Here is a 24,009-nt window from a genome sequence, read left to right as displayed (position 1 = left end):
GCAATCCTCCTGTCTCAGCCTCCCAAGTACTGGGATTACAAGCGTGAGCCACCACGCCCGGCCCAAGAGTCCTTGTTTCAAAAATTAAAAGGCTGGAGGTGTAGTTTAGAACAACCCTGGGTCCAATCCCTCGTACCAAAATATAAAAAATAAAACAAGTCCACAAAGAAACTAACGATGACAACAAAACGTTTGTCCTTAGATGGCAGTGCTCTTAGTGTCTGTCTCCCCTTTATAAGGAGAGCTAGAACGGTTCGGTCCCGCAGGGCTGCTCCGCCCGCGCGTGCTTGTGTGTGGGGTGCCAGCTCCCTCTGCTTCCCCTCAGGGTGCGGACGACCTCCATGCTGGGATCCCAGGGCGGCCTCCGGAGGGTCTGGCCAGGCCGCCCCGCCTGCCGGGAGAGCATGTCGGGGCGCGACTTGGAGGAGGCAGCCGAGAGAGGTAACCGCTGCTCGGCCACCTGGGCCGCCTGTCGTGGAAACCCTACAGACCATGGCTTCCCAGACCCCCTTCCTGCAGGCTCGGGTCACCCACCGGTGCAGTCTAGCCCCACTGCACTATCTGCTCCCCAGAACCCCCAATCCCCTTCCTGTTTACCGATCTGTTTAGCGAGAGCAGCGGCTACAGCTGTTCCTGGCCTGGTTCACAGCAGGGCGCGCTGTCCATGCAGAGCGGAGGTTGGGCTGTGTTTCTGGGTCCTGAAGAGGGGTTCCCCCTCTGGCTCATCTGTTTCTTTCGTGTTGTACCCCAACCTACCATAGCATTTTTTTTCCCCTTTTCATTGAGTCAGAATTCACACGACATGAAACAGGTCCTAAGTTGCCGGGGCTGTTCTTGAACCTTCAGCCTCCAAAGTCCTGAGATTACAGGGGTGCACGGGCTTCGTTTAGGTTTTTGCGGATTCGCCAAGTGCTCCCGGAGCACGGTGCTGGGTGTCCGCGTGACAGGGCCGAGGTAGATTCGCAGGCGCGTTGCCCAGCCCGCTGCCCACTCCCCTCCGTCTCTCCAAGCCCCGGCGGCCCAGCACACATGCTCTGCCCACTCCCTCCATCTTTCCTGAGCCTCACGGCGGCCTCCAGTCCTCCCTGGGTGAACCCAGCTCTTCACTGCGGCTCCCGCATGGCTGAGACCACAAGCTTGGTAGCGTAAAACAACAGGAAGTGACGCTTTCACAGTTCTGGGGCCAGAGTTCAAAATCAAGGTGTGGACAAGACCGTACTCCCTCCAAAGGCCGTGTGGGGGTGGGAGCCCCTCCTGCCTGGCAGCTCCTGGGGGCCGCAGGCAGTCCTCGGACCCCTGCCACGTCACCCCGGTCTTTGACTCCGCCACACCTGGAGGGCTTCTGTGGGCCTCTCTCCCAGAAAGACCCAGTCACTGCATTTGATCAGAATGACCTTAACTAATTATATCTCTAAAGACCATTTCCAGCTGGACTTGGTGGTGCTCGCCTGTTATCCCAGGACCTGGGAGGCTAAGATAGGAGGGTCACAGGTTCAAGGCCAGCTTCAGCAACTTAGTAAGACCCTCAGTACCGTAGCGAGACATTGTTTCAAAATAAAAAATAAAATAGCATTGAAGGTGTAGCTCAGAGGTAGAATACCACTGGGTTCAATCTCCAGTATAAAAACCCACCCACCCACCAACCAACAGAAGACCCTATTTGCAGATGAGGTTCTGGTGGGGAAGCATTTTGGAGGGGCACTTTCCAACCCACTGCGTCCGGGGACTGGAGTCTGCTCCAGCCTTGAAATCCAAAGCTCCCTCTCTCTCCCTCTGAACACGGGTCTGTAGGCGCCAAGGCTTGACTTCAGAGCCTGCCTGTTAAAACAGCTCTGCGGAAGCTCCCTCTCCTGCTTCCCCGGAGCACCCGCCTCAGCTCCCACTCTGTCTGGCCTCCTGCCAGCTGCCAGTCCGCATCGTCTAGGGGGAGCTGGGCAGCCGGAGTCCAGGGCCAGCATTGCTGCGTGGCCTTGGGCAAGTCATTCTCTGGGCCTCAGATTCCGCTCCGGTCTGTGTAGCCAAATTCAGCCCTCAGGTCTCATTTTTCTCCCCCATGCTGGGTGCACAGCAGGGGTGGACTCATACTGAGTGCACAGGAGAGGTGGGCACATAATGGGTTTGCCTGAGAGGAGGGTACATAGTGGGTCTTCAGAAGAGGTAGACACATAGTGGTCCTGCAGAAGAAGCAGGCACATAGTGGGTCTGAAGCAGAGGCGAGCACCTAGTGGGTCTGCAGGAGAGGCAAGTACATAGTGGGTCTGCAGAGAGGTGGACACATTGGAGGGCCTGCAGGAGAGGTGGGCACATAGTGGGCCTTCAGGAGAAGCAGGCACATAGTGGGTCTGCAGCAGAGGTGGGAACATAGTGAGTCTGCAACAGAGGTGGCACATAGTGGGCCTGCAGGAGAGGCGGGCACATAGTGGGTCTGCAGCAGAGGCAGGCACATAGTCTGCAGCAGAGGTGGCACATAGTGGGCCTGCAGGAGAGGCGGGCACATAGTGGGTCTGCAGCAGGGGGGGCACATAGTTCATAGCAGAAGGTTGCTGACCATCTTACACCAGCACCTGGGGAGGGTCCCTCATCGCCCTCCTTGTTTTGAATTGACTGAGCCCAGTACTCCTCCCCGTGCTGCAGAGCTGCAGAGAGACGAGGAGGCGGCAGCTACGCTGGGCGCTGAGAGGAGGCCCTCGGACATCCCCATGGCCGGCCAGGACCCCACGCTGAGCACGAGTCACCCGTTCTATGACGTGGCCAGACACGGCATCCTGCAGGTGGCAGGTGGGTCCCCAGCCCCGGGCGGCAGTGCCGGCCTCCGCTGGGCCTCGGGGGTGGGTGGTCCTCGGGACTCTCACCCCAGCTGGGCTTGCTGGGGAATGAGAACTGTGGAGCGCAGGAGCCCAGTGTTCCGAGGCAGCAGTGACACGCTTGTCAGCACCATCCGGGGCGGCGTCCAGCCCCTCCAGACCCCCTGGTCCAACAGGCTTTTGGAACTAAGGGAACTGTTACGCCGAATCCCTGCCGGAGCTGCACACACTGCACAGCCTTCAAAGACAAGCCACCCGCGCCCCGCAGCGTCAGAGGGACCGGGTTGCTTCACCTAATTTAGGCCTGAGGACCAGGGGCCGTCAGCCTGTGCTTCTTCTGTAGAAGAGGACCCTAATGCTTGCCTCTAGGCCCCCCGCACTCAGCTTCATCACCACCAGCTCTCATCTCCACGGAGGAGGTGGTGAGGGACAGGGACAGAGAGAGTCCCCAAGGCCACCTCCTCAGCTCCCACCCCGTGAGCCCACACAGCGATGAGCCTTCGGGGGCTCCCCGGGGAGCTTGGGGCCCTGATTCAGTTGTTTCACCTCTGGACATTTCTGCATTCCAACACGTGAGCTTTTCTGGGGAACATTTCAGAGCCAACCACAGGCATCCAAAGCCTGGGTCGGGGTCTGGGGCTAGAGTGCAGATCAGGTGGTAGGAAGCAGGGTGGGAGATGGAAGGTTCTAGACCCAAGAGCCAGGGGAGGTGGGATCTCAGAGACGTAGAGGGGACACGCGGTGGGGAAGAGGAATAGGACACTGAGCTGGTGGTGCTGGGTGGCGCGCCCACCGTCCCCACTTGCGATCTTTCTGCATGGCTCATGCATGGTCCAGCTGGGCTTTCCTGCAGGACACAGACCCAAAGTCATCTTCAAATCTCTTTCCATTGCTGGGCGTGGTGGTGCACGCTTGTAATCCCCACGCTAGGGAGATGGAGACAGGAGGATTGCGCAGGTTCGAAGACAGCTGTGCTGGCTTAAAAGACCCTGTTTCCAATCAAAAAAGTATAAAAATAGGTCTGGGAGTGGAGCCCAGAGGTAGAAGGGTTTCCAGGAACCCCAATACCACAAAAAATAATTCTTTCCATTACCACAAAGACCTAGAGCAACCCTCAAACAAAAGCCAGGAACAAAACCTTGCTCTGCATGGGTCGTTGCTTTCCCACACATTTGAAATCATCCTTGGTGGAGGATCTGGAGCAGGAGGTGGTCCAGGATCTGGAGTAGGAGGTGGAGTAGGAGCTGGAGCAGGTGATGGAACAGGAGGTGGTCCAGGATCTGGAGCAGGAGGAGAAGAAGGTGGTCCAGGATCTGGAGCAGGAGGTGGTCCAGGATCTGGAGCAGGAGGAGAAGAAGGTGGTCCAGGATCTGGAGCAGGAGGTGGTCCAGGATCTGGAGCAGAAGGTGGCCCAGGAGCTGGAGCAGGTGATGGAGCAGGAGCTGGAGCAGGAGGTAGAGCTGGAGCTGGAGCAGGAGCTGGAGCAGGTGATGGAGCAGGAGCTGGAGCAGGTGATGGAGCAGGAGGTGGTCCAAGATCTGGAGCTGGAGCTGGAGCAGGAGGTGGAGCAGATGATGGAGCAGGAGGTGGTCCAGGAGCTGGAGAAGGTGGAGGAGGAGACAGTGCATCTGGGGCTGGGCAGCTTCAGGATCCACTTCTTTTATCTCCAAGACAGCGAGTGGTACCATGCTGTAAACAGCAAGAGGAGAAGTGGGGATTGTGAATTAACATAGAGTTTGCAGTTTGTAGACATGTTTATTTCTTACCTGTTATCCATTTGGAAGGTGGTTCTATCTAGATTTGCTGGCCTGCGTCCCAGGAGAGAGCGCTGCCCACGTTGACTGATGTCATTCACAAGGACACAGAGCTGAGGCTTTGGGGCGGGGGGCACGGTCCTGGGATCCTACACCCTGCAGAGGAGGGCTGTTTAAAAATAAAGAATAAGAGCTGGGCGTGGAGGCGCATGCTTGTAATCGCTGCGCTTGGGAGGCTGAGACAGGAGGATCGCACTGGTTCGGAGCCAGCCTCGCTGGCTTAAGAGACCCTGTTTCCACATAAAAAAAGTAAAAAATAGGTCTGGGAGTGTAGCCCATGAGAGTGTATCCCGGAGGTAGAAGGGCTTCCAGGAACCCCAGTACCACCAAAAAAATAAATAAATAAATAAAATAAAAAATAAATAAAGAATAAAAAATAGGGCTGGGGTTGTAGCTCAGAGGTAGAATGCCCCTGGGTTCTATCCCCAGTAGAAAATTATTTTTTGAAAAAATTATTTTTTGAAAAGGACTGGGGGCAGAGCTCAGAGATAGAGCCTTCATTTAGCAGGTACCAGGCCCTGGGTCTAATTAAAAAGAAAAATAAAGGAAGGCAGGCAGGGGCGGGCTAGTTTTGGGAAAAGTCGAAAGCCTTTAATAATAGCCTATTTAGCCAGGCATGATGGTGCACACCTGTACTTCCAGTACTTAGAAGGCTGAGACAGGAGGATCGCAGGCTCAAGGTCAGCCTCAGCAACTTAGTGAGGCTCTCAGCAACTTCATAAGGCCCTGTTTCAAATTTTAAAAGAAAGAAAAGATTTGAGGGTGTAGCCTGGAAGTAGAGAGCCCCTGGGTCAAATTCCCAGTACCAACCCCGTGGTCCGGGCCCCCGGCCCCAACCCTGGGTGGGTGGACAGGCGCTGGTGGGGTGCCCCTAGGCGACCCCCCTCTCCACCCGGAAGGACCCCGTGGTCTGGGCCCCCGGGCCCCGACCCTGGGTGGGTGGGCAGGCACTGGCGGGGCACCCCTGGGCGAACCCCTCTCCACCTGGAAGGACCCTGTAAAAAAGGAAAAGAAAAAGAAAAAAGGAAAATATCGGAGAGGGGTCAACGAGGTGGCGGATGCCAGGATACTGGAGATGCAGACAAAACTTATCCAAATGAACTGGAATTATTGGAAAAATTCCCTGCTAAGGAGGACTGTTCCTTCTCTACACTGTTAGGAATCTTGGACATCACCTGTAAGGAGAGAGACTTTAGCGGAGACCAAGGAGAAAGGCGGTGCTGAAAGCTGTCTCCGCATTGGCGGTGGAGACTTGTATTCAGGAGGAGCAGAAATCGGAGCCTACCAACCTTATTATTTATTTATTTTTTTTTGAGAAATTACACCAAAGGTTGAATGCTACCGTCGCGCATGCTTAGGAAGACTGGACAACATTCAGAGTGGAAAAAAACCTTGGGAAAGATTCGAAATGGTGGAGGCAGTGGCAATGGCAGTGGCCAGTACTCAGGGGAGGCAGAAATCTGATGCATTACACCTGGAACCTTTGAAGTAATGACCCCAGAGGCAGAATGCTACCACCACCATGCACCCTCGAGAACGTGGGACAAATGGCTGGGCGAAGAGGGTGCTCGGATTAGAGCCTGCCGAGGGTTGAGGCCAGCGACGGACACAGCAAAGCTGGGATCGGAGCCTGCCGTGAGGCAAGGCCGGTGCTGGGGCCTCCGAGGCTGGGATCGGAGCCTGCTGAGGGGTTAGGCCGGTGCCAGGGCCAATGACCGGCATCAGAGACTTCCATGAGAGGCAAGGCCATTATTGAGGCCTCTGAGGCCGGAATCAGAGCCTGCCGAGGGGTTAGGCCAGTGCTGGGGCCAGCGAGGCCGGGATCGAAGCCTGCTGTGAGGCAAGGCCGGTGCTGGGGCCTCCGAGGCTGGGATCGGAGCCTGCTGAGGGGTTAGGCCAGTGCCGGGGCCACTGGCTGACATTGGAGCCTTCCGTGAGGCAAGGCCGCTATTGAGGCCTCTGAGGCCGGGATCGGAACCTGCCGAGGGCTTAGGCCGGTACTGGGGCCAGCGAGGCTGGGATCAGAGCCTGCCGTGAGGCAAGGCCAGTGCTGGGGCCTCCGAGGCCGGGATCGGAGCCTGCCGAGAGGTTAGGCCGGTGCCGGGGCCAGTGAGGCTGGGATTGGAGCATACCATGAGGCAAGGCTGGTGCTGGAGCCTCCGAGGCCAGGATTGGAGCCTGCCGAGGGGTCAGGCCGGTGCCAGGGCCAGCGTGGCTGTGATCGGAGCCTGCCAAGGGGTTAGGCCAGTGCTGGGGCCAACAGCCGGGATTGGAGCCTGCCGAGGGGTTAGGCCAGTGCTGGGGCCAGCGAGGCCGGGATCGGAGCCTGCCACGAGGCAAGGCTGGTGCTGGGGCCTCCGAGGCCGGGATCAGAGCCTGCTGAGGGGTTCGGCCGGTGCCGGGGCCACTAGCCAGCATCGGAGCCTTCCGTGATGCCTGTTTGTCCCCAGACATGGAGCCAGCGCCCGGAGCCCTCCACACATCGGTCCTTGGCAGGAGGATGGAGTGCCTTAGCCGTGCGCTGTGCACGAGGGAAGGAGCCTCTGCCCCTGCCCTTGGGGCCACCGACGCTGCTGTGTGTCCACCACCAGCGGGCGCTGCGGGACTGTGGGCACTGGGTGGGGCCACAGCCTCCTGGGGAGGTGTGGGGGGCCGGGCACTCAGGGGCCAGGGGTGCGGGGCCAGGATGGAGAGAGAATGTGCAGGTGGTGGGATGGCCAGGCAGCGGAGTCCTCAGAATGAGGGTGAGGGAGGGCCCTGCAGCCAGGTCCCAGGAGCCCAGGCCAGCAGGGCCGCTGTGGAGCCGACACCCTCCCCACCAGCCAGGTCCCGGGCCTCTGCGCCTGGCGGGCGGTGCGTGTCCGGGTTGTACCTACCTGGGGTCCACGTGTGTTTGCTTGTAGTGAAGGAGCCGAGAGCTGGGGCCTGTTCTTTTCTCCTGTATCCCCGGCCAGGGCTATGAAGTGAGGGAGCTCTGGGCAGGCTGACCGGAGCTGCAGGGCCCCAGCCAGTGGCCTTGGTCAGTCCCGAGCCTCCCTGAATGCAGAGTCCGCTCTCTCTTGGGCCAGGGGATGGGGAGGAGGAAGAGGGGGCTGTGGGACTCCTGACCACCCTCAAGGCCACAGTTGTGGGAAGGGGGCTGGGACAGGAGGGGCAGGCGGGCTGCTCAGGGACCGCCCCGCAGGAAGAGGCCAGCTGCCTGTTCTCTCACCAAGCGCCTGCTAGGTGCCTGGGTTCAGAGCACAGCCCCTGAGGCTGCCCTGTGTCAAGGGGTAGTCACAACAAAAGAGGTCCGGAGGGCAGGACCAGAGAGCAGGGCCAAGCATCCGGACATTTTTTTTTTTTTTTGGTATTAGGGATTGGACCTAGTGGCATTCTCCCTCCAAGCTACACCCCCGGCTCTTTTTAATTTTCATTTTAAAACACAGTTTCACTAAGTTGCTAAGGACCTCACTAATTTACTGAGGCTGGCCTCAAACCTGCCATCCTCCTGTCTCAGCTTCCCAAGTACTAGGTTTACAGGCGTGCACCACCATGCCCAGCTGCCCGGACTTCTGAGAGGGCCCCTATCCTGGACTTGAGGTCGTGGCCAGAGCAACTATCCTCTGGGGCTCCCTGGCCTCCTCGGGTTCCTAGCCCAGGCTGGGCTAGTCAGGGGGCTGTTTCATGCCTGAGGGTGTTCCCCAGGAAGGTGGCACGGAGCTCACACCTGCGTCTGTCCTGCAGGGGACGACCGCTTTGGGAGATGTGTGGTCACGTTCAGCTGCTGCCGGCTGCCCCCGTCGCACGAGCTCAACCACCAGCGGCTGCTGGAGTAAGTGTCGGCTCCTCTCCTGGATTCTGCACGCGGGCCTCCCTGCACACGCCTCTCCTGTGCCCACACCCTGCCACTCAGAGTGTGCCTCGCCGTGCCCGTCCACCCCTGAACGCACCCCCATGCATACAGCCCTTCTGTGTACACGCCCTTCCTGCACATCTCATGCACAGCCCTTTTGTACACATGCCCCTTCCTGTATACAGCCCCGTGCACACCCCCCATGCACACAATCCTGTGCAATACCCCCTTCATGTATATGCCTCCTCTGTACACACGCCTCCTCCACACACAAACCCCCATGCACATGCCCTCTCTATACACACACCTCCTCTCTGCACACACCCCCTCCCACACACACAGAGTCTAGGGCTCAGCACACAGTAGAGGCTTGGAGTCCAAGGCTATGTCGCTTGAAGCTGGGTCCCCAGGAGGGGCCACACAACTGCCAGACCCCTAGGACCCAGCACCTGTCCAGAGGAAGGGGAATCTCTCTCTAATTCACACAAATTACAGATTCAAGGCCAGCCCCAGCAGCATAGAGCAGCCCTCTGCAACTTGGCGAGACCCTGTTTTAAAACAGACAATAAAAAGGGCTGGGGGTATAGCCCAGAGGTAGAATTTTCCTAGGTTAAGCTGAGGCCGTCCTCCAATTTGCAATCCTCCTGTCTCAGCCTCCCAAGTACTGGGATGACAGATATGTGTCACCACCCCAGGTTTTATTTTTTAATATTTTTAATTTTTGGTCCTGGGTGTTAAGTCCAGGGATATCCCACCTCTGAGCTACACCCTCAGCCCTTTTTAATTTTTTATTTTGAAGTTGCTGAGGCTGGCCTCAAACGTGTGATCCTCCTGTTTCAGCTTCCCAAGTGCTGGCACAACCTCACCTGGTTTGTGGTCATTTCCTCTTTCTTTCTTTCTTTCTCTCTCTCTCTCTTTCTTTCTTTCTTTCTTTCTTTCTTTCTTTCTTTCTTTCTTTCTTTCTTTCTTTCTTTCTTTCTTTGCTGTACTGCAGATGGAATCCAAAGGCATTCTAACTCTGAACTATACTCCCAGCCCTATTTTTTATTCTTTATTTTAAAACAGGGTCTCAAGCGGGCGTGGTGGCTGAGACCTGAGGATCGTGGTTCGCGGACAGCCTCAGCTACTTAGTGAGGCCCTCTGCAACTCAGTGAGCCCCGGTTTCAAAATAAAGAATAAAAAATAGGGCAGGAGGTGTAGCTCGGAGATCGAATGCCCCTGGGTTCCATCCCCAGACCAAAAAAATAAATAAAATAAAACAGGGTCTCACTAAGTTGCGGAGAGCCTCACTAAGTAGCTGAGGCTGGCAGCGAGCTGCAATCCTCCTTTCTCAGCCTCCTGAATGCTGGGATTGCAAGCGTGCACCACCATGCCCGGCTTATTCTTTATTTTGAAACAGAGTCTCACTAAGTGGCTGAGGCTGGCTGCAATCCTGCCATCCTCCTGTCTCAGCCTCCTAAGTACTGGGATTTCAAGCGTGCGCCGCCACCACGTCCAGCTGGACATGGAGATCTTTTGGCGGGGTTGGGGGAGAAACCTTGTTGCATCCACTTCCTAGTGGTGTGACCTTGAGTATGTGACTTCATATGTCATCTGACCTCATATGTGACCTCATATCTGACCTCATATGTCATCTCGTCGCCAACAAGGAATGGGCCCTGGCGGGGTCTGTGTGCCCTGCACGTGGGCCCACGGGGCCTGGGGTAAGCCCTCAGGGTGACCAATGCTTCTGTTACAGGAAGCCATTTCCTCTCAGTAGTGAGCCCGGGCTCTTTATGACCGCGCCTTGTGCTTTGTGGCCAGGTATCTGAAGTACACGCTGGACCAGTACGTGGAGAATGATTACACCATCGTCTACTTCCACTACGGCCTGAACAGCCGGAACAAGCCGTCCCTGAGCTGGCTGCAGAGCGCCTACAAGGAGTTTGACAGGAAGTGCGTGCCCAGCGCCTGCGGGACACGGGGTGGGCTGCACCTGGTGTGCCCAGCATGGAGGGGGCGCCCACCCGGTGCTGGCCTGGCGGCATGCTGAGCCATGATTGACAGCTGGCCCCCCGGGGGCAGGGTAGTCATCTTTGCAGGTGTTAGTGGTCTGAGCCCCACCATTGGGGTCTGGTTCCAGCTACATCCTTGCCCATGGAGTCAGGCAGAGCTGGGTCAGGCCACCTTCATACAGATGTGCACCACGTCCTACAGTGCACGGGGCGTGAGACACGCGGTGTAGGATGAGTGGGCGGCCAGTGTGAGCAGCTAGGGCCTTTGAACTTAATAAGTTCATTGTACACTTAGAGTATTTCCTGTTTAATAGCAGCTGTCTTTACAGCCAGTCTCCAGAATTCCTGGAACACTGGCGGTCAGCTCTTGCGGGTGGTGAGGGCTGGCTCTGGCCTGGCCAGCGGGCGGATGCCCCTTCCCCTCTCAGAGCAGGCGGATGCCTGTCTCCCTTGCTCTAAGTGGGGACTTTGGGCTGAAGTATTCCCCAAAGAGAGGTGGAGCCCGGGGGAGGGAGGAGGATGGGAAGCGCTCAGCAGTCCCGTGTCATGGAGGCTTGAGGCTGCGGCTGGGCTGCTGCTGGGAATGGAGGGCGAGCTCACCTTCGCCTGTCCAGGCCGCTCCTGATGGCGACCCTGCTGGGCGAGAGGCCTGTGCTTTGGAGAGCTGTGGCCCCCCTCGCCCTCCTGTCTGCACCACACCCACCCAGCAGTGAGAGGGCACCTGTAGGCGCGGCCCCACCTTTACATGCAGGCTGCAAACTATAAAGTGCCGTGTGCCGGCCTGATGCAGGGCAGGGGACCTGATTTCCCCTGAGTTTGAGCCCCTTGAAGTGTCTCTTGGTATCCTTAAACTGGCCCCTCTTGAGGGACAGAGTGTTCTGAGATGCATGGCCACGGGTTATCTCTGAGCCGGGGCCCAAGGGCATCCCCGATTCCTCCTCAGGTACAAGAAGAACTTGAAGGCCCTCTATGTGGTGCATCCCACCAGCTTCATCAAAGTCCTGTGGACCATCTTCAAGCCCCTCATCAGGTAGGCGCGGTTCCCGCCGCCACCCCTGGGGCACCTTCCCGATTCGGCACCAAGGAGGGCCTGGCTTTGGTGTGTCTGCCTCACAGGACTGGGTCTTGGGTCATGGCAGGAGTGCCGCCATGGCTCCTGTGAGGGTCACACCTGGCATTCTAAACCCTGTATCGCTACTCCAGTTCAGTGACTTGCTAGAGGATCCGCAGGACTGAGAGAAGCGGTGTTCCTCCCCACGGTGTGTCAGTGTGTCTTGTGTCGCAGAGGAGGCTCAGGGTCAGCGGTGGGAGGGCCCTCGCGCCGGCCCCCACCTCCTCCCAGCGGAGTCCTGCAGACAGCGCTTAGCTCCTGGGCAGGAGTGTGGCCCGTGCCGGGTGCTGCTGCCTGGGGATCCCAGCTGAGCCCCGGCCTCCGGTTTCCTTGGGCTTTGGTCACAGCGGCACGGAGCATCACGCAGCCACCGCAGCGACTCCTCCCTCCCTCGGGGGTCAGGGCCCACGCGCCATCTTCTCGTTCCCTCCACTTTGCTAAACGGCATGGAGCCAGGCGATGAGCCAGGCACAGACCACAGGTGCTGGCCCAGCCCGGGGCGCAGTCCAGGAGGGCGCTGAGCTGAGGAAGGTGGCACCCCAAGGGCTAGAAAAGGCCGGGAGTGACCCCTGCACTGGGCCCACACCCACGGACCCACAGACCCACAGGGGACTGAGATGGCGTGAGGATGTGGCACGGGTGCAGCTGGCCTGGCTGGGGACCAGCCGTCCACCCCATCAGTCGTCCTCTGGTGCCTCAGGTCCCACTGGCCCCTTTTTCGGACAAAGCAGTGTGAGCAAACACCCACACCCGCTCACACCTGCGCTGGACGCCGTCATGGCCTCCCCCGCCTCCTGAGCCTCCACCCGGGGCCTTCCTCCCCCACCGGCCTCAATTCTGCTCGTTCTGTGGACATGGAGACCTTGCACCTTCTCTGCTAGGCTCTGGCGGGGCCCTGGGTCCCCGAGCCCAGTGACAGGCGGACAGACACCTGCTGTGCACTGGGGCGCTCGGGATGCGGGGTCTTGCGGGTGCCATGGCCGCCCTCCCCGTTGCCTGTCCTTCCTGGGCACCTGCACCCCAGTCTTACAGGCCGGGCCACAGAGGTTGCGGGCCTCAGCTGTGACCTTGAATGGGACTGGTTTTGTTTATTTGTTTTTGAGTTTTTTTTGTTTTGCAGTACTGGGAATGGAACCCAGGGGCATTCTACCTCTGAGCTACATCCCCAGCCCTATTTTTTTAGTCTTTTTAGTTTTTTTTTTTTGTTTGTTTGTTTGTTTGTTTTTTTGTGGTACTGGGGGCGGGACCCAGATGGTTTTCTACCCCTGGGCTATACTCCCAGACCTATTTTATACTTTATTTGGAAACAGGGTCTCACTGAGTTGCTGAGAGCCTCACTAAGTAGCTAAGGCTGGCTTCGAACCTATGCAAGCCTCCTATCTCAGTCTCCCAAGCGCGGGGATTACAAGCGTGCACCACCACACCCAGCTTAGTCTTTAAAAAAATTTTTTTTTTTTTTTTTGGTGGTACTGGGGTTCCTGGAAGCCCTTCTACCTCCAGGCTACACTCCCAGACCTATTTTTACATTTTTTTAAAATTTGGAAACAGGGTCTCCTAAGCCAGCACGCGCGGCTGGCTTCGAACCTGCGCGATCCTCCTGTCTCTGCCTCCCAAGCGCGGGGATGACAAGCGTGCGTAGTCTTTTTAATTTTGAAACAGTCTCATTGAGTCAAAAAGGGCCTTGCTAGGTAGCTGAGGCTATCTATGAACCACGATACTCCGGCCTCAGCCTCCTGAATGCTGGGATTACAAGCGTGCGGCACCACGCCAGACAGAACGGGACTATTATAAGAGGCGATGGGTGCATCGTAGCGCCCTGAGCTGCTCCGCTGCCCCGGAAGCCTGTTCTCCCTCAGTGCAGAGAGGGAGCGTGTGGCCCTGGGAGGCTCTTCTTGGAGGGTTGGGAACAGCGGGCTGGAGGCAGCGCCCAAGCAGATTTGGTGGCCAGGCGCTCGCTTGGCTTCTCTGGGAGGGGCTCAGGCGCTTGTGTTGGGCCAGGACCAGCGCTGTGGCCGTACTTGGCAGACGGCACCGTGTGGAAGCAGGACCCCGTGGCCCTGCGATCCGAGGACGGGCCTCGGTGTTCTGTTCCAGATGTTCTGTCTTTTTAGAGTTTTCTAGAAACTGCTAATCTTCTTGGGGGAAAAAATTCCCCCGTGCCTGCCCGTCTGTAGCCTGAAGCAGGAGGGCTCTGGAGCCAGGCTGCCAGGGCTTGCCCCTCTGCCGCCTGCTGGCCGTCCATCACCCCAGGCAAGAGGTGCACTGCTCTGCCTCAGTTTCCCCATGTGGCTTAACGATACTTAAGCCATTCTAATGTACTAACCAGTCTCTGGCTTGATCCTCACAGAAGATTTGGGACAGGGCCTGCCAGGCACCAGCAAATGCTCATTGTCAGTGCTGATATTTTTATTTATATATTTTATTTATTTATTTATTTATTTTGAATTAATAGGAGTGGAACCCAGGGGCATCCTGCCTCTGAGCTACACCCTCAGCCCTACTTTTTATTTTTTATTTTGAAGCAGGGTCTCACTGAGTTCCAGAGGGCACTTCCAAATACTGGGATTACAAGCGTGTGCCACCATGCCCGGCTCATTTATTTTTTAATTATCCTTTTGTGGTTGATTTATTTTATTTTATTTTATTTTGTGGTACTGGGGGGTAGAACCCAGGGGCTTTCTACTTCTGGGCTACACTCCCAGCTCTATTTTTTAATTTATTTGGACACAGGGTCTCACTAAGTTGCCGAGATCCCCACTAAGTAGCTGGGGCTGGCTTCGAACCTGTGCGATCCTCCTGTCTCAGCTTCCCAAGCACCGGGATTGTAAGTGTGCACCACCACGTCCAACTCTTTTGTGGTTTATTTAATCACAATATTTTATGTGCCTCTGTGTCAAGAAACCCCTCCTTCCAAATCCTATGAAGTCAGCCATATTTTTTCCATTTCAAAGAAGAGGAGGTCGCTGCTCAGAGAGGTTAAGCAGCTTGCCCGAGTCCACACAGCGAGTAAAGGCTCAGGACTGCGATTCCACTCCAACCCGAGTGCTTCTGCCCCTCATCTGCCTCAGGAGTCAGGGTCGGGAGCCCTGAAGCCAGCACTCTGGAGTCTGTTTGCTCTGTGTCATTGGGCAGCCTGATGGCCTCTCTGAGCCCCTGAGTCCTCATTTTTTTAATCTTTTTAAAATTTTATTTATATGTGGAACATATTGAAAATGGTATACATCTAGACTGTGCTTGGTGCCCCCTCCCACCCCCGTTCCCCTTTCCCCCTCCTCCCAAATATGTGTAAAAGTATGAATAGAGCATGGTTAACTGAGTCTCTTTGAAAGTAGAGGACGTGGGTGAATGCAGCGGTCTCAAATGCCCACACAGGTCCTGCCCAGCCTCCTGACTCAGCCGCCCCTGGATATGGGGCCTGGCAGCTGCAGCTCATGAAAGCCCTGGTGACCCCACCACAGGCCGGTGCTAAGACCCTGGGGATGGCCCGGCCTGAGGCCCCTCCAGGGGCACAGAGGCCTACACTATCCAGGCTGCAGAGGAAGGGCCTCCCAGGGGCAGGGGGCCACCGAGGCCTCCTGTGGCTCTGAAGCAGACCCCTCTCTCTCCGGGTGGTTCCTGCTGGACGGCCAGGCTCCCGGTGGCCCTCAGTGGGTCCTTGGCCACCCTCTGGGTGTCCACAGCACTTCGCAGCCCCATGACAATCTCTGGGGTCCTTTCCATGGAGGCCAGACTGCCCCCAAGTCCTGTGAAATCTGAATGGACAGGTGGCAAGGACCCTCCCCTAGGACCCTCACCAGCCCCTTTCCCAGCGTCTGGTACCCGCAACTCAGACGGGTCCTCGTCCTCAGGGTGCAGGGCACCAGCACTCTGGTGGCTCCCCAGCAGCCCCAGTCTTCAGCCTCGGTCCCTGGCTCAAAGGCACCCCATGTAAGCCACCCCGCAGCTAGCCGTCCCTGTCCTCAGCGCGAGTTCTCACTCGCACACTAGGGGGAGCCAGTGCACGCAGCTGGGCTTCCCGCGGTGTGGGTACCAAAGAGAGCCGGCTTCTCCTGCGACCAGGGCATCTGCTCATCTGCTCTGCTTCCCGCCACCATCCCCATTCTTTGGGGGGGGGGGATTGTTTCTTGCAATGGAAAATTGGATTACTTTAATTTCACAATGTATACAATGTTGAAATGCACGAATACTTATTTTAGGACTTCAGACTTGTCATAGTAACAAAATGTGGTTTTGCTGACTATGTAACTCCTCTCCCGGTAACTCTGCAATTCCTTATCCACAACATAGCCATGCATCTTGAATATATACAATACAGCAGAGTGCGGTGGTGCACACCTGTGATCCCAGGACAGGGAAGCTGAGACAGAGAGATCACAGGTTCAAGGCCAGCCTCGGCAACTTAGTGAGCCCTGATTCAAAATGAAAAGTAAGACGGGGCTGGAGGTGTGACTCAGAGGTGGAATGCCCTTGGGCCGAGTTTCTCGCAACACACACACACATGCACACACGATAACCCCATTCTAAGAATCAATAACAAAACCAGAATGGATTTGGTAGTTGAAGAGGCAGAGCCGCATCAACGATAATTGTCAGAGCGGCAGAGTGCCTCCCAGGTGTCGGGCATGGGATCATTTATGGGAACGGTCTGGCTTCCTCTTCCTGCCTCGCCTGGGGGACCCCCCTTTTTAGAGGAGGCCCTGAGAGGTGGAGGACTTGTCCAGGGCACAAGATGGGGCTGCTGGACGCGCTCAGGGCTTGTCTTTCCTGTGGCTGCGCTGGCTCCCCGGGTCTCCAGAGAAAAACCCAGAGCGTCTCATTTGACTCTTGTTCTCTGGACCATCTCAGAGAGGAGCCCCCCCCCCCGTCATCTGCAGCTGCCCGGCGCAGGCTGGTCCCCCCCTCTCTGAGCATAGTGTCCCCTGCGCCCCAGGAACACGCTCTGCTCCCCGGCCCTCCCACACTATCTCCTATATGCATGCAAATCCACGGCAGATTCAAATTGGAGGCAGATATTTATTTTTATGCAGATGGACTCTCCGGAGTGTTGGGCTCAGCGCACGAGGATTTCATGAAAGCGCAGCGTCTCCGACGTGCGCTGCTTCCGTGATGCCCCGGCTTCAGGTCCCACCAGCATTTGCCTTTCCTTATGAAACACGTCCGCGCTCGGTCCCCAGGCCCCGGCTGCCCGGCCTCCCGCAGCCCAGCCGGTCTCTGCCTCCTCATGTGTCTATTCTGCTTCTGCGTCCTCAGCCACAAGTTTGGGAAAAAAGTCACCTATTTCAGCTACTTGAGTGAGCTCCGGGAGCACCTCCAGTCCGACCAGCTGCTCATCCCCCCGGAAGTCCTGCGGTGAGTGTCCGGGAGCCCCCGGGCCCTGGAGGTCCCCCCCCTGCTGAAGCCTCGATTTTCAAATGCGCATCCGGCCACATTTGGCTCAGGAATCTGCAGCATCAACAAAGATGTGAACTGCTGACGCAGAGAAACGAGCTGCAGGGGTGTGCACGGCAGGACGCGGCCGGCCAGCCCCGGAAAGCTGCGCGCGAGCATGCAGGAGATGGGGGGTGTCAGGAGCGGGGATGAATGAGACCTCCGGGGCACGCCCAGGCAGGTGTCCTACAACACGATCCGTCCCTTGTTTCGGCTCTTTGGTGACACTTAAATGACACACCTGCTTCCTGTGAGGCTGAAGTGCGGGGTCAGGGAGCAGCAGCCCAGACTGACGCCAGTGCAGGGCCCGGGGTCCCGCGGCCTGGGCTCCCTCTGCCCTCTGCTGCGCCCCCTCTCTGGGGAGCAGGCCCGTGCCAAGATGCGCACAAGGAGGGCAGAGGACTTGCAGGGCGGTGAGAGGTTGGGCCACGTCTCACTCCGGTTACACAGGTGTGAGTGTGGCTCCCTCGCTAAAGAGGAAGCTTTGAACGCAGCAGTGGGGAGGAAATGCTGGAAGACTTACTGGAGGGGATGACTCTTGAAGTGTGTTTCCAAGGTTCAGTTGGCTGAAGCAGGAGGCAGGGGAGGAGGTTTCCTACAGAAGGAAGCCCTTCTAGTCCTCATGAAACGTTAGGATGCAGTGACAAGAGACCTCAGGTGTGGCCCAGCAGAGGGTGGGAGCACCGGGCAGCCTGAGATCACTGGCCTCGGGCAGGACAGGACTGTGTCCAGCTGGACACGGCTGAGGGTTAACCCGAACCCTCCCAAGCCTCGGTTTCCCGATCTGTAAAGTGGGCGGAGCGGTCAGCTCCTGCAGGGCTGGCGTGAGGCGGTGTGGGCGCTGGGGTGAGCTCACGGGGAGCTGCAGGCGGGCAGTCCATGAAATGCCAAACTGAGGCTCTCGGAAGCTCTAAGTTTTCAGTCCCAGCCCCGCGCAGCTTATCTTACTCTTCTGTCCACGCCGGGAGAGTCGGGTTGCCCATTTCGCTGGTATTTAAAATTGGTGGTACTAGGGATCGAACCCAGAGGTATCCTACCTCTGAGCTACACCCCTGGTTCTTTTTCTTTCTTTTTTCTTGTGGTACCAGGGATGGAACTCGGGGGCATTGTACCTCCGAACTATACCTCTGGCCCTATTTTTTAGTTTGTTTGTTTATTTATTTACTTACTTATTTTTGTGATACTGGGGATGGAACCCAGGGGCATTCTACCTCTGAGCTACACCCTCAGCCCTATTCTTTAGTCCTTTTTATGTTTGAAACAGGGTCTAACCGAGTTGCAGAGGGCCTCACCAAGCAGCTGAGGCTGGCCTCAAACCCTGACCCTCCTGTCTCAGCCTCCCGAATACTGGGATTGCAAGCGTGCGCCACCACGCCCGACGTCGGTTTCCTGCACCTTGCAGGTGTTCTTGGGCATCTGGTCCCTTGGTGGCACCTGGAGGCGGCCTTCCCCAGCCTGGACTCTCCCCTGTACCCTGTGACCCTGCTTCTATTCTGTCTGCAGATATGACGAAAAGCTCCGAAATCTACACAAGGGCCTGCAGCCCCCTCCCTCCAAGAAGCCCCCACCGCGGCCCCCTCTGCCCACCCAGCAGTTCGGAGTCAGTTTGCAGTAGTAAGTGGACAGCCCGCCCCACGCCACGCTGTGTCCAGGGAGGGACCCCTGGGCCTCTGCCTCCAGCAGCCGAGATTGACCCTGCAGGGACAGCAAAGGCCCAGAGCCCCGGCTCCCAGTGTCTGTGCGGCGGGGACAAGAGGGTCGCGTCGGACCAGGTGACCTGTGGGTGGAAGCAGAGGCCCGAGCGATGTGGGTCACAAGCCCAGGAGTGTGGGTGCCTTAGGACCTGGACAAGGTGAGGGGTGGAGTCTCCCCAGCCTCCCCAGCTTCTAGGAGGAACCAGCCCAGCCCACTCTCTTTAGACCACTGACATCTACAGAACCGGAACATAAGATCTGTGCGTGATGCCCGGCTTCCTATTTTTTATTTTATTTTGAAACAGGGTCTCACTACGTCTCACTAAGTTGTCACTAAGTTACAGCCTCACTAGGTAGCTGAGGCTGGACACAAACCCGTGATCCTTCTGGCTCAGCCTCCCAACACTAGCATTCCGGCGTGGGCGACCACGCAGGCTTCTTGCTTGGTTTTAAGCTACAAAGTTTATGGTAATTGGCCACGGCAGCCTTGGGAAGGGGAGGCGGGGGATGGAGAGGTTTGGAGAGTGTCGGAGGGGGGGGGGGCGTCCAACTGTGTTCCCAGTGAGACCTGGCTGGGCTGGTGGGTGAGGAGGCGGGAGTGGGCCTCATCACAGCAAGATGAGACGTGTGTGTGTGTGTGTGTGTGTGTGTGTGTGTGTGTGTGTGTGTGTGTGAGAGAGAGAGAGAGAGACAGACAGACAGACAGACAGACAGACAGACACAGACCTTGGCCAGCTTCTCTGATAGAATGTTCTGCCATGATGGACGCAGTCTGCACTGTCTGAGACATCAGTCGCTGGCCACATGTGGCTACTGGGCACTCGACGTGTGGCCAGCACCCTTGAGGCACCCGATATCTAATTGTACATAATTTTAGCTTGAGTTGGAATAGCGCGTGTGGCTGCCTGTGGGCGACACGGTGCCTCCCCAGCCAGCTACACACACAGCAACGTTCACTCTGAGAGGCTTCTGTAAGCACTTTGGGACTATATCAGCAAGCGGATAAAGCTTGCATTAGCAGGCATTTAACTTGGTCATGCCAGATCCAGTGCCGCACGCCTATAATCCTCGCGCTTGGGAGGCTGAGACAGGAGGATTGCGCAGGTTCGAAGCCAGCCTCAGCTACTTAGTGAGGCTCTCAGCAACTTAGTGAGACCCTGTTTCCAAATAAAATATAAAAATAGGTTTAGGAGTGTAGCCCGGAGGTAGAAGGCACCACACACACACACAAATTATAGCCAGGTACGGTGGTGAACATTTGTAATCTCAGTACTTGGGAGATGACAGGAGAAATGCAAGTTCAAGGACAGCCTCAACAAATAGTGAGATTCTCATTAATATAGGGACACCCTATTTCAAAATAAGAATAAAAGAGGTCTCGGGATGTAGCTCAGAGGTAGAATGTCCCTGGGTTCAGCCCCCAGTGCCACAGAAATAAATAAATAAAGGGCTAGGGGTACAGCTTAAAGGCAGGCCAGTGCTGGATTTAATTCCTGGTATCTCCCCAAAGAGGGAGAAGCGCATGTGTTGAAGTGCGATGAGCCCAGATATATCTGAATCACAGATCTCACCACTGAGCATGCTCCTGTTTCAAACCCTGGGAAATGTTCTGTGTGACCCCTGATCACCTCTCCACCTGAAGGTGCCTCCCGGGGCAGAGCGGGTATCTGCAGTGACCATGGGCTTCTCTGGGGGGCGCTGGTGAGGACCCAGATGTGGGGACCAGCCCCGCAAGGCTCAACTTTTCTGCTCATACGCTGAGGCCACTGTGGCTCTGCCTGGCCCGGCCGACCTGGTGAGCTCGGACCCTCGGGGGCCAGGCAAGCACGGGAGGGCCATCTCCCTCCTCAGTCTTTAGCCTGGAGGTGCCAGCATGCCTGCCCGCTGGCCTGCTGCATCCTTCAGGGCCACTGTCGTCTTCCTATCTACCAAAACCTTCCAAGTAGAAACCAGTGATGATGTGAGGCTTTCACACACAATAGAAATACTTAAAAACTGGAAAACAAAGCCAAGCATAATTCACAAACTTCCAAAGCGACGGCCTGGGCCACGCGTGGGGCCGTCAGTCATCTGTGCACCTGGAGCTGTCCGCGGCGTCGGGTTCTGCTCTGTCAGCTCACCGCGGCCCAGTCCTCTTCAGGCTCCAGTTAGAACTGTGGAAACCAGTTCCTTAGATGCGAAGCCAGGTGTGGCTCAGCGGCAGAGCGCCGGTTTTGGGCTACAGGGCTCCCGGGTTCGGTTCCTAGTCACTGCAAAAGGAAAAGCTCAGCTCTACGCAGCGTCTCTTTAGGGAACAGCGAGGAACATCAGGCGTGTGCCAGTTTGAGAGATAATCCATGCGATTGCCTATTTAAATTAATATTTTATGCGGTTTCATTGCCAATGACTATAATAAAATGGCAATAAACATATTAAATAAAGCACCAGATATGTAATTTGTTTGGACTGTGAATGAATGAAAGTCATTAAAATTCATAACCAGATCCTATTCACAAATGCTAATTTGCTGAGTTGAGTTCAAAAGCGCACAGCAGAACACTTTGCCCCAGAACGCGCTAACTCGGTTAAGACGGCCCGGGGAAGTCAGGGACGCCCGGGCTCTCGCCGTCGCTGAAGAGGGGAGATAGATACCGACGGCGGCTGTTGGGGTGTGGGCAGAGGACGGGCTGCACCTCAGGAGGGGAGCGGCTCAGGTCCCAGCTTGGACATGGCCCAGCTTTTGGGAGTGGAGCTAAGGCCTCTGCTTCTGTCTTTCTCCGTCATTGGAGATGGATGGCTGCCCTTCTCCTCCCGCAGGCCCACAGGGGCTCATAGCAGGGCGTGTGGACAGTGGAAGCTGGTTCCTGAGGCCTCCCAAATGCTGGGATTGCAAGCATGCACCACCACACCCAGCTTTTATTCTTAATTTTGAAACAAGGTCTCACTAAGTTGCTGAGGGCCTCACTAAGTAGCAGAGGCTGACCAGGAACCTGCAATCCTCCTGTCTCAGCCTCCCAAATTACAAGCGTGCGCCACCATGCCCGGCAAATGTTTTGTTTTGAAACAGAATTTCCCTAAGTTGCCGAGGCTGGCCTTGAGCCTGCGATCCTCCGATCTTAGCCTCTCAAGCATGGGGACCACAGGCATGCAACACCAAGCCCAGTCAGCATCCTATTTCCAAAGTCCATCCACGACGTAGCTGAGTCTCCTCTGTCATGTGGGTTTGCCGGTTCTGTGCATTCATGAGTTGTGAGCGTTCGAGCTAGCTCAGCTGTCCGCGTCCAGGATTTCGCGTTTACCTATGTTTTCTGCTCTCCTGGATCACACCTGCGAGCAGCATTGCCAGGTCACGTGGTGACGATGGCTGTCCTGAACTTTTCGAGGACCTCACTGTTTTCCAGAGTGGCTGCAGCATTTCACGTTCCCAGCAGACTCTGGGTCCTCCACGTGGCCACCAACGCCCGCCCTCACTCTCCCCTTCTCCGGGCTATCTTGCACGTGGCCGCTGTGGCTAGGACGGGCAGTCCTCTCTCGCAGGCGATGCTCCGCATTTCTCTACATCCACCTGTCCATCTTTGGAGAAAGTTTGCTCGTTAGACCCTTGGCCCGTCTTTATTAGTGTCACCTGTCCTTTGGTTGTTAATTATAAAGGATTTTGTATGTTCTCTAGAGCCAGATTCCTACAGGAATGCTCTGCAAGTGTTTTCTCTCACCCTGTGGGGAGCCGCCACACTGTCTTGGTGAGGTCCGTCAGACTTAGGGCATGGATGCATTCTGAGTAGGTTTTTGTGCACGTCGTGGGTGGGTGGTCCATCTCAATTCTTTTTTTTTTTTTTTTTTTTTTGCATTACCAAGGATGGAACCCAGGGGCATTGTACCTCTGAGCTACACCCCCAGCCCTATTTTTAGACCATTAATTAATTAATTTATTTATTTATTTATTTTTGGTGGTACTGGAGGTGGAACCCAGAGGCTTTCTACCTCCGGGCTACACTCCCAGACCTATTTTTTAGACTTTATTTGGAAACAGGGTCTCACTATGTTCCGAGAGCCTCACTAAGTAGCTGAGGCTGGCTTCGAACCTGCGCGATCCTCCTGTCTCAGCCTCCCAAGCGCGGGTATTACAAGCGTGTGCCACCACGCCCGGCTAGACCTTTTATTTTTGAAACAGGGTCTCACTGAGTTGCGAAGGGCCTAAGTAGCTGAGGCTGTCAGCGTGCTGCACACCTATAATCTCAATACTTGGTGGGGCTGAGGCAGGGGGATCGCAGGTTTGACGTCAGCCTCAGCAACTTAGCGAGACCCTGTTCCAAAATAAGAAAAGAGGGCTGGGCCGGGCGTGGTGGCGCACGCTTGTAATCCCCGCGCTTGGGAGGCAGAGACAGGAGGATCGCGCAGGTTCGAAGCCAGCCGAAGCCAGCCGCGCGCGCTGGCTTAGGAGACCCTGTTTCCAAAATAAAAATGCAAAAATAGGTCTGGGAGTGTAGCCCGGAGGTAGAAGGGCTTCCAGGAACCCCAGTACCACCAAAAAAAAAAAAAAAAAAAGAAAGAAAAGAGGGCTGGGATGTAGTTCAAGGGTGGAGTACCCTGGTTTTATTTTCCAAAATAAAAAAATAGAAAAGAGTCAGGTGGTTAATTTTTGTAAAACGGCAGCTGGGATTTCCCTGAGGTTAGCGCTGTATCTGTAGAGCCATTGGTGGAAGCACAGCTATCTTAACAATATTGTCTTCTGATCCATGAACATAGTATACTTTCCCGTTTATCTGGGTCTCTCAGTGATGTTTTGTAGTGTTTGGTGCTCCACGATTGTTTTGCACCACGATTATTTGCAGGTACTTTATTCTTTGTGAGGCTACGATAAACGGACATGTTCTCTTGGCTTAATTTTGGCTGTTTATCGCTAGCGAGCAGAAGTACAATTGATTTTTGTATATTGGCCCTTTATCCCGCAACCTTACTGAACCTACTCCTTAGATCTAGCGAATTTATTTGTGATTATTTTCGAGGTTTGCTCTTGGCAACCTCATCTCCTTGGCAAATGGACGTTGTTTTCCGTCTTCCTTTCCAGCGCGGTGTCTTGGGGTCCTTTCTCTCGCCTAACTGACCCGGCTGCAGCCTCTGCTGCAGTGTGGAATAGAAATGGCGAAATGGCGAGGGGCGACGTTTTGTCTCTCTCCCAACCTTAGGAGAAAAGCTTGTAGTCTGCGAACACCGAGTGCGAGGTCAGCCGTAGGCCTTCGTAGACGTCCTTTATCAGGTTAAGAAAGAGCCTTCATATTTATTTATGTTCTAGGTTCACTGAGTATTGTTGGTGGTGGTGTTTTCACGAAAGGGTGTTCAGTTGTGTCAAA

General features: G+C 56.0%; 1 protein-coding gene across 1 annotated transcript in view; it reads left to right on the top strand.

Annotated features, from left to right (window-relative positions):
• Positions 1 to 407: 407 nt before the first annotated feature.
• The window catches only part of LOC308269375 (rho GTPase-activating protein 8-like), a gene marked incomplete at its 3' end in the record, with an annotated part of 32,602 nt that continues 9,000 nt past the window's right edge, over positions 408 to 24,009 (top strand). Inside the window, exons 1-7 of the mRNA XM_080704761.1 lie at positions 408 to 441; positions 2,635 to 2,778; positions 8,345 to 8,432; positions 10,257 to 10,388; positions 11,391 to 11,477; positions 16,809 to 16,907; positions 18,489 to 18,599. Coding sequence (XP_080560887.1) covers positions 2,700 to 2,778; positions 8,345 to 8,432; positions 10,257 to 10,388; positions 11,391 to 11,477; positions 16,809 to 16,907; positions 18,489 to 18,599 — 596 coding nt within the window. The 5' untranslated portion in view covers positions 408 to 441; positions 2,635 to 2,699. The remainder of the gene's footprint in view (positions 442 to 2,634; positions 2,779 to 8,344; positions 8,433 to 10,256; positions 10,389 to 11,390; positions 11,478 to 16,808; positions 16,908 to 18,488; positions 18,600 to 24,009) is intronic.

Source organism: Muscardinus avellanarius (genome assembly GCF_963383645.1).
Source record: "Muscardinus avellanarius genome assembly, chromosome: 11".
Lineage (NCBI taxonomy): Eukaryota > Metazoa > Chordata > Mammalia > Rodentia > Gliridae > Muscardinus > Muscardinus avellanarius.
This window is presented reverse-complemented; position numbering and strand designations above follow the sequence as displayed.